The sequence below is a fragment of the Dendroctonus ponderosae genome, unplaced genomic scaffold (assembly GCF_020466585.1).
Source record: "Dendroctonus ponderosae isolate FM_Combo_2020 unplaced genomic scaffold, Dpon_F_20191213v2 Dpon_F_20191213_4, whole genome shotgun sequence".
Lineage (NCBI taxonomy): Eukaryota > Metazoa > Arthropoda > Insecta > Coleoptera > Curculionidae > Dendroctonus > Dendroctonus ponderosae.
In genome coordinates, this window is record NW_026018611.1 from 12,934,740 (window position 1) to 12,950,339 (window position 15,600).

Consider the following 15,600-nt stretch of genomic DNA (forward strand, 5'->3'; position numbering starts at 1 on the left):
TAGAAAACACCGAAACGTATTTTAATTGATAAATAGACAATAAATGACTGAAGCGCAGGAATTGATTTTGATTTGGAATTGAAACACAGTCAGGAAAGTATGTACAATGAAAATTAAGGTCACTGTATGTTAATGTTTTCGTTTTATGTGAAAAATATTTTTTTCGTGTTGGTAACGTAGGTTATTACCAGTTTTTATTATTTTATGAACGTGTTGCATTTATAGCTGCAACGTTTCTTTATTTCACGATAGTTTTACAATTTGTTATGTAAGTGCCTGCTATTTACGTCTATTGGATATCGTGTCCTGATTGCCAATAATTGGCTGTTCGGTAATAAAAATATCACGTTTTCTACCTAAAATACCATTAAGCAATTGAACACATTTTTTGATTGATTGTGTGGACGATGACCTAAACTTTTGAACTCTACGAGCTAATAATTGGCCAAAATGTTTTGCCCGACCTTAATCTGACAATTACCTATCCGTGTTTAAAATGTGGTTGTTCAGCAACATTCATTCAATTCAACAAGAACACCAATCAAAATTCATAATGAACGTTTAAGTAAGATGCACGGAGAAACTTAAATATGATTTTAATATTAATTTAATTTTTAGCAGTAATTTTATAATTTCATACTTTTTTTTCAGCTGGCAATAACAACAGATATCAATTCAGCAGTCCTCAGAGTGCTCAACGCGCAGCTACACTTTTGGGAACCTCAGTTGAAGAACTATCGAGAGTTATTTTCGGACTATCTTCGGGAGGAATGGTACATATTTAAATTATTTCTATGACTTTCAAGTTATAGATAACAAGTCTTTTCAAATTTTTGACCATTTTTCCAAACAACGAATTTTCAATACAAACAATCTGCTTATTACTTAGTGGTATTTAATACCATTAACTATTAGTAATAGCCATTAAAACAAATATTAAATTAATTTCTTCAATGTATAGAATAGAGAACCGCCAGGAAACTTTGTCGAATTTACCTCGATAATTTTAATGCAACTATAAATATTGAATCGGACTAGTTTTAACCCAACAATTTTAAACGAATTACTGTTATATGAGAAAGGGATAATTGTGCAATTTACGTATTAAGCTGAATTTATAAAATCCCAATTCCTTACGGTTGCTTGCAATGAAAGACTAGATTGCATTTTATTGCATTTGCAGGTGACTCCTAATCAACCAAGAGCTCCTTTCCGGACTCCGTCGCCAACTGATAAAGGGTTGGAGAGGGAGGCAGTTGGAATAGAAGCTGTGGAAGGAATCGTTATGGGACTTTATTCCGAAGTTTTCAACTGCGTGGCGAACTTAATTAACAGGTGATTAATATTTATTGTGGTTTTTAGCGATGTTCGTCCATTTTTGTGTGACTGTAAAGCTTGAAAATATTTTGGCCCATCGCAATATTCGATTTGTTTGTTAAGTTTACTTTTTTCCAGAGCAATATCTGCTAGTACTCACACCACAACTTCGATCTTGCTTGTTGATGCCCCAGGGTTTCAAAATCCCGCCACTTGTGGACGACAAACTGGCGCTTTGTTTGAGGATTTGTGCCATAATTATCTTCAAGAGAGATTGCAGCTTCTCTTCCATCATACTAATCTAGTTGCACCCAAAGATCGGTAAATATATGATGTTACTAAAATTAGCTAGTTTATTATTACGTCGTACACTTTGAGTAAAACTCATTTTTATGACTGGTATGATTTCAGGTATCTTCAAGAAAATATTGACTTTACTTACGACGAAAATGAGAATGAAAATTTAATTAATCCACTGCCTTTGGTCAATCTTTTGGACAAGACTGCTCAAAATACCGTTATACGCACTTCACAGACTGACTTGCATGAGGCAGATAGAAGAGGGCTGCTGTGGTTGTTGGACGAAGAAGCAATTTATCCCGGAAGTAAGTAACTCGGATCACTGAATGTATACAGTTTGGTAGATAATTTGAAGGCGACCAATTTTATATTTGGTCACACTTCACATAAGGAAACTTGAATTAGTGTATTGTACTAATCTATTACTACATTACTTGACTAGTACTTGATGTATTTTCACTCACGCTTATGAAATATGCAACAATATTTACGGGTATTTGTTTTTTTCTGATCTTCTGTTAACTTATCATCAATATGATGTTATTATTGCTTAATGCAATTCCATTCAGTGCCAACAAATTCTAATTTTGCAGCTTAATTTTGTTGTTTGCAGTTTACTTACTTAGGTTTATTTGTTTTGTTTAGGCACTGACGACTCCTTCCTTGAACGCGTATTTAGCCATTATGGCGACAGAGATCATCAGCTGCTGCTTCGAAAAGCACCGGGAAATAACCAGTTCATTTTACAACATTTGCAGGGGACAAATCCAGTACTTTACAGTGCCAAAGGATGGCTGAAGCAAAGTAGGGAAAATCCGGTGTCTAGAGCGGCCGTCGCCATTCTTCAGGAGAGCTGCAAGTAAGTGTTTGACATTTATTTTACAAATGCGTTTACAGGTGAATATTTTTTTACTTACCTCTTATTTGAAATCCACTTGATGGCATTAACAAACATAATTCGTTACTTCTGCCATTAACCGTAAAACTGCATCGGGAACGAAACTATTGCGGACACATGGTTATTTGAATTCTTAATCACAAAATAGCCTAAATGAGTTTGATAGTTTAATACTATTAGTTTGTACATGGTATTTACAAAACCCTCTTTCTTTGAAGCACGTGATAATCCAGTCGCATGGTATTTGATAAATGAAAATAAAGATATAAGAAAGAAAACTATTTTGCAAGTGCGATCTGCTTAGTGAATGCTAATGACCGCGGCTCGAAATGATATAAAATCTTGTTTCAATGCCCTGTTAGTTTTTTCTTTGAAAAGGTGATACTTAACAATATTATGGAACATAGGAATCGTGCGACGCTTTTATCCCATTAACCGTAAGAAATCAAGGACATGTTCCGTGTTTTATTTTTGTTGGGTGTTTTTGCGCTCAATTTGTAGCATTTTCTTACTCGTAATGGTGCTTCACTTCATATTTTCAATTCCAATGGGAGACAAAATCAGAGGCTCAGATGACTAATAAAAATTTTGTGTTGGCTTTCTGTAACAAATCTCAAAAGCATTGGTCAACAGTTTCCGAGTTTTTAATTGTAAAAAAACAGTACCAATACTACTACAAGAAAGTGGTGTTGGAATAGTTATTACTTTGTTGTTAGCTGATCTTAGTGCGATTCATTTGAGACGATCTCTTAGCAGGTGTTTTTTCCTGATTATTTGTTATCACCTGAAATATCTTCCTTTGTAAATTGGGGATTTTATGCGATTATTGTATTAGTTGCTATTAGCGTCGGCCGCACTTCGTCGCTCTTAGTTTCTCAATATTTTGATTTGAAAATTAATTATTTAGCTCTTAGCATCTTAGCTAAGTTTATAACACCAATAAACTAAAACATTCACTAACATCTTCAATATTGAATAATAAATAATCGATCAAAAGTGGTGTTTAATATTTTTTTTTATTGAATCGATAGTAAAGCCTTTTATATAATATGAGTTTTCGGGCTATTTCAGAGAGGATATTAGTAAACTCTTCGTAGCTGTACGAGGATTAGGCGCATCTTGCTTCAGTGGTTCTGTCGTTGGACTGGATGGTTCCCAGTCGTTACGCCGAGCTTCCAGTATTAGAAGAACTTTTACTGGCGGTACCGCCGCTATAAAAAGGAAAAGCATTTGTCTTCAGGTAAACCTACTTCTTAATGTCTTACAGTGGTAATACTTATATTATTATATTTACCGGTACATTATAAGGAGAGTCATTCAAAACGTATTATTATATTCTGTTTGCTTGTTCTGCGAAAAGACAGAAAGTTCATAACGATTCTAATTGCTAACAGTTAGATCAAAAAGGTAAAGTAACAAAGGCTAAGGTCCATAGATATTTTGTGTGTCTATAGAAGACAGAAGAATAGTCACGTTTGCTTCATTTAAAGCGAAATTTAACAATAAAACGAATTATTCGTACATTAGCTCGCGATTACTACTTATTCTGAGATACCATTGTTGAACGATTTAATCGAAGCAATATCTTAACTTTTGAGTATGAGAGTTAAATCATTATACGAGAAAATAAGAGCCAATAAACGAACACAGATGAAAAGGAAAATGATAGAAACTACATATTTTTTTCTTTCCTGGGTTTCAGAAAATGTGAAATAAAAAGGTTTATATCATTTATTTCATATGACTTTTTATTTTACAGCCAATTTTGGTACCAAGCATATAAAGAATCCAATGTGCCCAATTATGGGTTTGTTTTGAACGCTGTTGTCTCGCCGAAACGTAATATGAAATAAACGATATAAACATTTTTATTTCATATTTTGACTGAAACCCAAGAAAGAAAAAAATATAATAACAATTACACGCAGGCAGGAAAAGTAAATCAAAAGGAACTAAATACTTTTATTTTGCTTTATCATTGATTGCCAAAGTAATCTTGGAAGTCGTAGACTTTGTATTTCTGAGTGAATCAATTCTCGTCATTCGCCATCGTCTCATTCCGTTACATATGTTTGCTAATCGCCACTGTTTTTGCGTTTTGTCAATACTATTGGATTTTAACGATTTTATGTACTATTTCTGGGTTCTACTCTTCTTTCATTCATCTATTTGCCTCCATATACTTCCCTTGTAATAAGTTAGAAAAAAATTCTTTTTTTTCTCAGATCTATTAATCATATCTATTCAAACTTCCACCTTTCGTCCATCACTAGTTGTTAACGTGTTCTAAAGTATGATTTTATAAGAGAAAATTAAAGAATACGCATTGATATGTTTTTGGCTACAATTGTTTTGCAACTATTGACCAATTTGTAGCGTTTCTTATTTTGTTTATTAGTTTTATTTTTTATTTGTTCTTTTATTATTCGGTTTGTAATATGTAGTTATTGTATATATTCCAGACAAAATTTACCATCGATGGATTGGTTGAGACACTACGAAGAACGAAATTGCGATTCGTTCAGTGCATCCTTCCTCAACACAATGCTGGATTGAGTGACAGCAACGGAGCTTTAATCAATATTAAATCTCCAACTGGGAATACTGAAGATAGTTTGCTTAATATACCGCTTTTACGATCACAGGTAATTTATCATGCTTCTTTTCCCACATTGTTTATTGAATATTTTCCATAAAGGTCCTACATGTTCACCGAAAATAACCACACATTTTTGTTTTATCATTTGGGAAAAAATATTTTTGAAACATTTGACTAGATTTTGTTATTCACGCAACGGTTATTTACCTAAAAAGATATAATTCCATCATGGAACTTTAAGTTATGCACATAACGCTTCAGGTCTTGAAAAAATTATTTTAATACTATGCCTCTTGTTGGTTCCATTTTTACATGATATATATTTGTTCAGGCGGCCAACTCATAATATGTCATTATCAATTAATAAAATATATGTAGAACTTACTAAGCTACTGTCAAGAAATGTAACCGATAATATGTTTCAGATTCGTGGAGGTCAAATACTGGATTCTGTGCGTCTATACAAGCAAGGCTACCCGACAATTTTACCACTGGGCGAGTTCCGAAGGAAATTCAGTATTCTGGCTGGTGAAAATAAAATATCTAGTCCAGAGTTGGATGAACGAAAAGCGGTCGAAGATATGCTGTTGGCAATTGACCTGGAATTGTCCAGCTACCGCGTCGGATTGAGTCAAGTAAGTGTTTCAGATCTGTTTAGCAGGATTGTTAGTTAATGTTTCTGCAGCTGCCTTAAAACTGTCTGGTACAGAGGCTTAACACGTAACAGACTTAATTGTTTGTTTACTTTCCCTATTTGAGAGTAAAAAGCCTGACTGTTTTACTTTTAATTTTTTTGCTCCAATACTAAACCAATAACTTTTTCAAAATATGCCGCTTTCAACCAAAAAAAAAGGGAAGAAGGAACGAAGTACAAAGCCAAACTGTTTATGTCCCTAGGCGATAACAGTCTTCCGAAAACATTCGCCAACTTTTCCACAATAGTAAATACATTGTTCGTCGAACACATGCGTTGAGTCGTATAAATTAACTGGACTGTAGCAAGTGGATTCATTTTTATAAAACTTTTGTTATTCTATGTTTAATTTTTTGTTAATTCAGTAGCTGCAAAAGGTACGGCGCACTCAAAATTCTCCATAAGTGCAAAACTATGAATTATACCGAAATTCCTAACTTCAGATGTGTTTGCGAGAGTGCTTGCCTTAAAAATAGAAGAGCTTTAAACATTATTTTTACTACAATCTCACTGATATTAAACTTCATTTAAAATGTACTGAGGAAAATGTAGCGACTCCGTTACAAATATATTATTTTTATATCGTTCAATTTTGTTCACTATTTTAATTCTGAGCGTTGTTATTGCACCATTTCTATTATTTGTTAATAGGCAAATATGCATTTTATTCTTGGTTTGTGCTGTTTCTCTTATTCTTAGGAATTATCACCACTTTCGAATAATATTTACTATTCAGAAGAAATTGATTCGGTTTATTTTGATCATAAAATATCAGAAAACTTTCAGATCTCTTAAATTTTTTCCAGATTAATTATTTGATAGCGAAATTGAAATTAGTGATAGATGTTGCTTTCGGTTTGGCATAGTGGCAGACAAAAAATTACTTTTTCTTGATCCAACCTTTCGGCTTTATTTAAGCCATCATCGGGGCTCTAAAAGGTAACGGTGGTCGGTCTTCAAATTAAATAAAAGTTATTTGTCATCAATATAAAATTCAAACGGAACTAAACTGGAAAAAAAAGTGACATTAAATATAAAAGACAAATGACATCAGACATATCAATATAAATTTCAATCAATAAAAACATCTTTTCAACGGTGTCACAGTTAGAGACTGCAATTTTAATGTTTTCAGATGATATTATTTTGGCGATTCTATAATGACTGAACGTAGGATATTTTGTAATAAGTTAAAGTTGGTTTGTTATATTAGTTACTGTTGTAATTGAATTTTGGATTTTATTTATAAGGGACAGTGGGTAATTGTTGCTGATTAAATACTTCCTAATCAGGTCAACATTCTTATTGCGGATTTCAGGACTTGATAGATTTTTTGACCCTTTTGTAACTTTTATAAACTTTTTAAACTTTTTGCTGTTTTATCTTGTGTTGGCGTTAAATTGATATGTCGGTTTATCCTTCGTCTTTTATATTCATATTCACTGTTATATCGGTTCTGTGTGAATTTTATATTGATGACAAATAACTTTTATTTAATTTTAAGACTAACCACTGTTACCTTATAGAGCGCCGATGATGGATTAAATAAAGCCGAAACGTTGGCCCAAGAGAAATAGTATTTTTTTTCGCTACTATCTATTGACTGATCAACTGCAAAAAACAGAAAGCAACATCTATCAATAATCAACAACAATTACAAATAATAGATTATAATACTTTTATTAATAATTAGACAAATGCAAATGGTAAATAATTTGGCTTATGAGGTGCCATTAAACCTTCTAACTTTACAACTTTTTAATTGCGAGATGTTTTTTTGTTGGGGATTCGGTCTGGGCAGTGGTGAGAAAAAGGAAAAAACTTTTTAACTACCAAGCTTTCGGCGATTTATTTTCCGCCTTCTTCAGGGCTGGAAGAGTTATTACCACTGCCCAGACCGACTCCCAAATAAGGAAAACCATCTTTCAATGATTTGTGCACCGGTCAAGAACCTATCACTAATTTTGCAACTTTTTGTTTTAATATGTTCTTTATTTTACACACTTTCCAATCGGTATGTCATATATTATGGTACTATAATAGTAATTTTTATTGTTCACAACGCTTCCCAAATTGTTATTGTGAAAATAATATAATAATCCATTTGACATTTGAATGTGTCCTTGAAAGGTGAGTTAATTAAATAGTATTAAATAGTCCAAATGCAGTTATGTTTTGTGTTGTCACATTGTATATTAATATTTAAACCGAAATATTTTGCAAAGCTAACACTACATACAATTAAGTCGACAATGTCGTTATTTCCCCTAAATACCAATAGCTCATAAGCTGTATATAGAATGTTCCATATAGGTACTATATCGATCAAATAATCCTTTCTATTAAGCAGACATGTTTGTTTCTTTTTCATTTTCATTAAATGCTTTTCCTCCAATAAAAAAATACGCGTTTTAACTTTCATGTGAATCTCTAAAATACAGGCCAACGATCGGATTAAAAAACTCGAAACGAATTTCGTGGGCAAAGCATTACACGCTCGCAATACGGTTCATGTTAACAAACACTTGTTTTTTTTCAAGATCAATTAATATTTATTGGATTTCGGAAAGTGAAAGCGTAGGATTGATGACAGACCCGGTTACATTCAGAACGAAAACATAATTTCAGGTTTCAAGTCGCCTATCAGTGTCTTCAGATTTTTACTCTGCGGTTTGGTTTTCTTTGACTTATTGAATGCTTCTCAAATTGAATCTTCTTATCTGTAATTATTAACTAGTTTCAGAAATAATTACTGGAACGGCAGATTCGCTTCTTCATATTTGGCGTTAAGATATCTTATTGTATTATTTTTTACAGTAAAAATTTAGCTACCTCGCTTAGATCGATTAGACGGACATCTACAAAAGCGCACACGAACAACTTAAAATAGGTGATTTTGATTTTGTTTCTATGCTTGTTTATGTTTATGACAATCAAGCATATTTTGTAGGAAATCATCTGCTCTTGTTGCATAATCAATAGATTCTGCCGAAGAACGCAATCTGAATTTCCATTTATGTTGTCATTCCGTCATAAAACGTGTGTCAATTTGGTAATTAATTATAATATTATTATATAAACTCTTGCACATTTGAATATACCTCTAATTAATTATATCAGTGCAATCACCTCTTAAACCTGCCAAGGGAAATCGGCGTAAAGTTCAGTTGACTCTTTAATATTGACTTTCTCTCATGGTACTGAAGACACAATTAAAATGTGTGCGTCCTGGACATTGCGTGCAGTTGCAGAAATTCAATTTTTTCGCTTGTAATGCCATTCGATCAAGTGTACAGTTATGTAATATTTAATGGCTTCCATTGTTAACAAACAGCGAATATGTTTTATGTTTGTTCTTGAATGCATTGCTTAATTTGCAATCGGATATATGATTTGGTTTTCAGAATAATTACTGAAAAAATACTCACTCACTCATAGCAATGACTATGATTGCTCATAGTTTGCAGCATAATAAAGCAAACTATATTGCTGCTGTGAAGTTTATAGTCAAACTTAAACATTGGAAATCCCAGTGAATTTACGATTAATCTATTCAGAGTGACCATTATCAACAATGCACAATTTTGTAATTATCAGTAAAATATCGACTTTTCTGCTTTAATTTTAACAATCAGTCATATTATAAGCTTAACACAACTTGTTTTTTTAATTAGGCAATAAGCGTAATGTGCATCTTTCGTATGTAATTGTAAAATAGAAAACGCATTTTGATTTCCATTCCTGCGGTTCGGTTACATGACGGCTGCCATTAAACTTAATGAGACTTTTCCACAAATCTTTAATAGGAGTGTTACTTCTTTAATTGGCGAAGATCGTTTTGTTATTATGCGTGGCATGAGGAAGCTACAGACATAACATGGAAATCGAGAAACTTTCTCTAAGGTGTGGAGTCAAAACAAACGATGCATCTAATTGCAACGGTCACTTTTTTCTGCACCATCAACATTAGTCAGGCTGGACTGCTTATATATCTGACACTGTTAATAGTAATGTTGTCTGTGAAATGCAAATTCATTTATTTTTGGTGCAAAGAAGCTTTCTGGTTGATGGACCAAATTGATGAAATTCTTAATTATCTGTTCTTGGAATAGAATTAGATTCATTTAAAAAATATCGATATCTTTCTTGAATTGAAAGTTTTTAATTTTGTGAGATAATGCTTCAAGCATTATTTTAAATTAAATTTTAAAAAGTCTTACGCTGTTATATTTTTTCAATAGTTTGGCACGTGTTTTTTACCGGAACTTTCAAAGCTTAGTTTTATTATCTTCTGTAATGAATAATTCCGCAGCATTAATTATTCGTTTTGCAAATTATTAATCTACTAACTGTTTGCTGTTCCATTTTGCATATTGGGACTACGGAATGAACAAGTCTGTGTACAAACATATGGTTCTCATCGTTTCCGGTACTTATAAATTTCATTCAATTTTCTAGATGTTATTTTATTATTGCAACTATTCACATTACCGTAAATAGGCTTCCTCCTCGCAGTAAATCTTCTAGATTTATTATTTGCTCGAAGTATGCTGGTATTCCACGATACAAGAATTATTACGTTAAATAATCAAGAAATTTTATTCTGACTACAACGGTAAGTTCACTGATTTTAAAGTTTAAGGTGTTGATAATTGCTTTCAATTAATCGACATGACAACATAATTAAGTGAGAAATTTATAAAAACTTTATCAGACAATGAAAAACATAAGGTGGGTTTTCTTGTAGGCTTAGAATCACTTCTTAAGCAATAGAAGTAAAGGAATTGTGCATACATTTTTCAAATTACTCGATTGATTGCGTTATCGAGTAATTATTCGTGAAACAATTGGCATTTTTAATTGCGGGGAAAATATCAATTTATCTTTTCATATGTATGCTAAATACCTGCAACAGGATATTCTGTGTTAGGCAAGATTTGTCAGTGTTGTGGGTGAAATAATGTGTGAGTTTTGTATTATTTAAATGTTTCTCTTTAGTAGCTATCTGAAGCAATACATGCAACTAACATCTAGCTTTTTTCTGCCTGATTTTGTCTTACTTGACATTTTTGTGTCTTTGATTGCAAAATTCAACATTTTCTTTGGGGACATTCTTTTCATGCATTGATATTGTTGGTTTATAATTGTATATGAAAAGACCATCTGTCTATCGTAAACTGAAACTAAGCCAGTATTTCATAACTGTCACAGATACTTAAGATCTCTAATTTTGAGTCAATCATTTTGAGAGAATTTTTTATTCTATGTATACCTTAGATATATTATAGAAATGGTGTTATTATCTATTTATGAATAAAACCAAAACGGCTATTTATCAAACTTACTTATCTTATACCGGACGATAATTTGTAGAATTTTTCAAATAATTTGAATACGTTAATTGTTAAATGGAAATAGTTTAAATGAAAGTTGGATAACATGAACAACACGTGCGTGGTCAAATTAAGTGCATTTCTACCCACATGAGAAACACATTTTCAGACACTTTAATGTAGCTTACTATAGGACCTTAAATTATCCACTAATTGTACATGCTAGTCACCAATATAACAAATATAATAATATTCAAGCTTTTTTAAATTAATCTTATACAGGATGGCCCATCATTATAATTTAATTGCTTCGAGAATGCCTAGAGATAGGAAAAAAAAATCGCTCATTCCTAATTTTGCGATCCGCAAATCCGCAATTATTTTCAAGTATACAGTGTGCAACAGGAAAGCACTACGGACAACCACTTCGCTTTTTTAAATTAATATACCTTAATGTTCTTTTCGTTTCTGCATTAAATTTGCAATACTTTCATTAACCTAGTCTGCAACATTACTGTTTGCTTGTATCGTTGACCAACAATTTAATTTTTTGCGAAATGTATTTTTTACAATGGACATTTTGAAAATATTTTTTTTCGGAGACAATGTGAGATCGCAGCTTATGTCTTTGGCTTTTAGAGGACGAAATACGGTTATACGGACAAATTATTTATTAGCTATAGCATTTTCTACAAATTTCAGTAAAATTATTTTTATGGATCCCATAGTATTTTTGATATCAGTATGTCCTATAAAATGCTAAATAAAACCAAGTGAAAAAACTTATGGTTTCTATTAAAATACATACAAAGGGTTAGTTGGCCGGTATTCAATGATTATAAATTTAAAGCAAAATTAAGAAATTATGAAAAAAGAACTGTTTTCGTTGAAGTGGCTATCGCTTTTAAAGCTTGAAATTAATGTTATGGTTATTTCGATATTCAGAGAAAATTTAGCAAAATATATGTTATTTAAGTAATTTTGGTAGTGGATTATTTACTTGAATTGTTGTTAACTTAGACAGATTATTTAGATTTGAGTCTCAAGTCCCATTTCAATTTAATGCAACTGAATTGTCCCCTTTTAACGTCGCATTAAGATTATTTCTGCCAGAATTTACCAAAATTAATTTTTGAGCTTTCCCATTAATCGTTTCAACTGCAACTTTGAGATTTGGAACCATAAATACCCTAAATATGAGTTCTACGTACGCTATTACATATACATACTCGTACATATCGTTCTTGATTTCTGAATTAATACATTCTCTTAAAAATGTTTTATCAAGGTATTTCTTATTTTTAATTTATTAATAATTTTTTAGATTGTTTAAATCCTGCACGTACTTGCATAAACTCAAACGATTTTTTATTATTATTTAATTATTAAATAAATCATGGTTTGTATCATAAAATAATAGTAAGTAAACAAATTATTTTTATTGCAAACTTTTACATCTTTTACATCTTTGAACAATTGAAACATTTTTTCTTATATTGCTATAGCAAATTTCTGGTAAACGGTAAGGTATAATCAGGGCAATAGTTTTTTAAACTGCTGTTTATTTTTGCCTTAGATGGTACAATAATATAATTAATAATTAAGTATTTGCTATAAGGTTTGATACATCGCGCCACCTTTTCTAAACACGTCGAATATGTACAGATTTCTATTGATATAAAAAATAAAACAATATTCAATTTGCAAAATACACACTTTAATCATCAATTTATTTATCTTGTAGCATAATGAGCTAAGGATTAATAAAAATGAATTCACACAGTGATGAAATTTTATACAGTGTATAAATATATGAGTGTTTAGTGGTGTGTAAACTTATGACACTGCGAGCAAGTTTAGTTCTACCACAACAATCAACCAAACGTTTAGTTTTGCCAACGTGTTTAGCCTCTTCTGGTAATTTGCAATTGTTTGCTGCGCTAACTGATAAATCTTGACTCAAAAACTCATTTTATTATGATTTTGTGTTGCCAAATAATCTTGAGTGCAAAGCAATTTTTATTCAAAATACACCCTTATAACAATGTTTATAAACATATTGAGGATATTTGTATTGCTGGTTTGAACTCTCGCTGCAGCAACGGAATGTGTTAATTTATTGCAAAGCATACCTACATCACTATGCAAACTATGCATAAGCAGACGCCTCTTTATTAGTTCACATATTCGTAGAATTATTATTTCAATTCAAGGAATAATTCTCACAAATGGACACTTAACCCGTGTATCATTTATCTCCAATCTCATTTGAATAGCGACAAAAATCGCTATTTTTGGGCTCACCTGTTCCGAGGCAGACCTGTTGCACATGGAGTACCGTTGTTTCTCTTTTTACGCGATGAATTGAAGGTGGAAGAACCAAGATGCGGGTACCTTTCACTAATTTCAGACGGCCTACTATGGCTAACTCACGATTACTTTAAGTGCCATCAATTTAGAGAATTTTAGACATTTTACCTCTGAACTACATCGCGGTAGACTAGAAAACAAGTCATTGCTTGCAATGTATTTCCGCGATAGTATTGTTTCGGTATAATCGATATATGATCGCTTACCACCAATTAGATCTCGGAGAGGTCTATTTATTACCGTACACATTGTTTATCTTCCAGATCGTTACTAGTAGTTATATAAAAAGATACCATTCTAGTGAAATGCTAAAATGGCTTAAATATTAAGATGGTTTAAATCCGGTTCACAGGCTACAAAACATTCGACTTATTTCTTTTTCTTATTTCTTCTATTTATTTCTTATTTCTTTCTAGTAGAAGAACTAAACGGTAAATTCTTTATTAACTTTAATATATATTGTCTATTATAGTCTAAAAGCCTATTTCTAGTTTTGATCTTTTTAGGAGTTTTTATATATTTTGTAAAGCCCGATTGGCTGTTTATACATGCTTCAACATATACTATTATGCTAAGGAAATCACTTAAATTCAGTCAGGACTTCAATTATTGAATTATTGAATTACTGAATTGAATTAAATTGTTAATAACTTGAATAGAATTCAGAAATATGTTTGCCAATACTGGCACTGTTACCTGCCATTTAGTGTTATTTACATTTAAAAATTTTTCTTAATGTGGAAATTTTCACTGGTTTATGTTTTCTCTTGTATTAAATTTATCGGTTTTTTAAATATTTTCGTTGAAACGACAAATTCTTATTGATATCTTCTGGGTACCGGTTGTTACTTTCGTATCTGAATTATTTGGATTAATTAATAAATTATTTAAATGTATATATCTTATATAATTCGTCTTATCATCGGTATGACTTGTTTTTACTTGTTGAGTAAGTTCCCGTGTCAATTAAAGGGTAGATTGTTTTTAAAATATTATATTGGAAGTTGGAAGTCAGTTATTTGGGTAAGATTTAAGTTAAAGCGAACGTGGTTCCTAAGACAACCCATCTTTTCCGTAGAAATAGACACATGATTGCTGAAAAATAACCCTGCAGCACTTTTAATCTGATTTTCTCTTGCACAGTTCATTTTAAAGCGTGAGTGTAACATTGAACCATTATTTTGGAATTATTATTATTTACAATCTATTATCACACAAAAAATTTCAAAAAAACAATATAATTCTTCCATACAGTTTACTTACATCGGCACTTTCGAAATTGAACCCAATTAAACATATTTGCCTTTCTATTTTAATTTGGAATATAAATAGTAATTTTTTTAACTAAAATGGAAAATCGTTTCTAATTAATATGATCCAAAATGAGAATAAGTGTTGTATTAAATTTCAAAATTTCAAATCTGATTCAATTGAAGTTTTATTGATTTATTTATTATTTGCACTTGCTTCTAAAACAATTAAAGTTAACTTTTATTTGTAGTATCTATTTTCTTGGGATGCATTACTTATATAAAAATGTTATGCCGTTGTTTAAAAATTAAACTTCTTTTACTTCGGTTACTTTATTGTATAGTAGGATCTTTTCCAGAAAGAAAACCATTATAAAGATTCTGCTGAGTAATTGAACGAACCGAATTCAAATTGTTACCATAATAGCACCATGAATAATAAGCGCCTTCTTATACATACAATTTATTATCGATACTTTGTAGTGATAGAATCGAAGTAAAAAATCTTGAAATGATGAAATAAAGTTAATTATTTTGTCTAGTTTAGTTGGATTCAGTCGTAGCTGTTCAGCTGTGGATTTTTTTGGATGGTGATTCATCACAAAATACATTCACACACCAAACAATTCGCACAAGTTTACTAACAAAGATTTTGTAGTTTTAATTTCATTTTGATCGTGTTTCATCATTACATTTAGAACAACTTTTATCATAATTCGTTTCTTAAAAAATCTGGTGCAACGAGTTCAATTGTTTTTGTGCTGTAAACTTCTTGGAACTAGTTAATTTATGACATAAATTACACAGCTTTACCGTCCAATTATAAATTATCACATATT

At 31.4% G+C, this 15,600-nt stretch overlaps 1 protein-coding gene and 1 long non-coding RNA gene across 4 annotated transcripts in view; one reads left to right on the forward strand and one right to left on the reverse strand.

Moving 5' to 3' along the window:
• LOC109537778 (unconventional myosin-XVIIIa) overlaps positions 1-15,600 on the forward strand; it is a 158,599-nt gene that overhangs the window by 82,579 nt on the left and 60,420 nt on the right. For all 3 annotated transcript variants that reach the window (XM_019904657.2, XM_019904659.2, XM_019904658.2), the window contains 8 exons: positions 652-773; positions 1,184-1,335; positions 1,456-1,638; positions 1,729-1,922; positions 2,263-2,476; positions 3,587-3,755; positions 4,978-5,160; positions 5,540-5,749. In XM_019904657.2, the coding sequence (XP_019760216.2) occupies positions 652-773; positions 1,184-1,335; positions 1,456-1,638; positions 1,729-1,922; positions 2,263-2,476; positions 3,587-3,755; positions 4,978-5,160; positions 5,540-5,749 (1,427 nt within the window). The remainder of the gene's footprint in view (positions 1-651; positions 774-1,183; positions 1,336-1,455; positions 1,639-1,728; positions 1,923-2,262; positions 2,477-3,586; positions 3,756-4,977; positions 5,161-5,539; positions 5,750-15,600) is intronic.
• LOC125504140 lies at positions 3,513-13,661 on the reverse strand. The gene is made up of 2 exons (XR_007281298.1): positions 13,446-13,661; positions 3,513-3,726 (listed from the first exon to the last, which is right to left on the reverse strand). It is a non-coding gene; the product is annotated as an uncharacterized LOC125504140 (long non-coding RNA).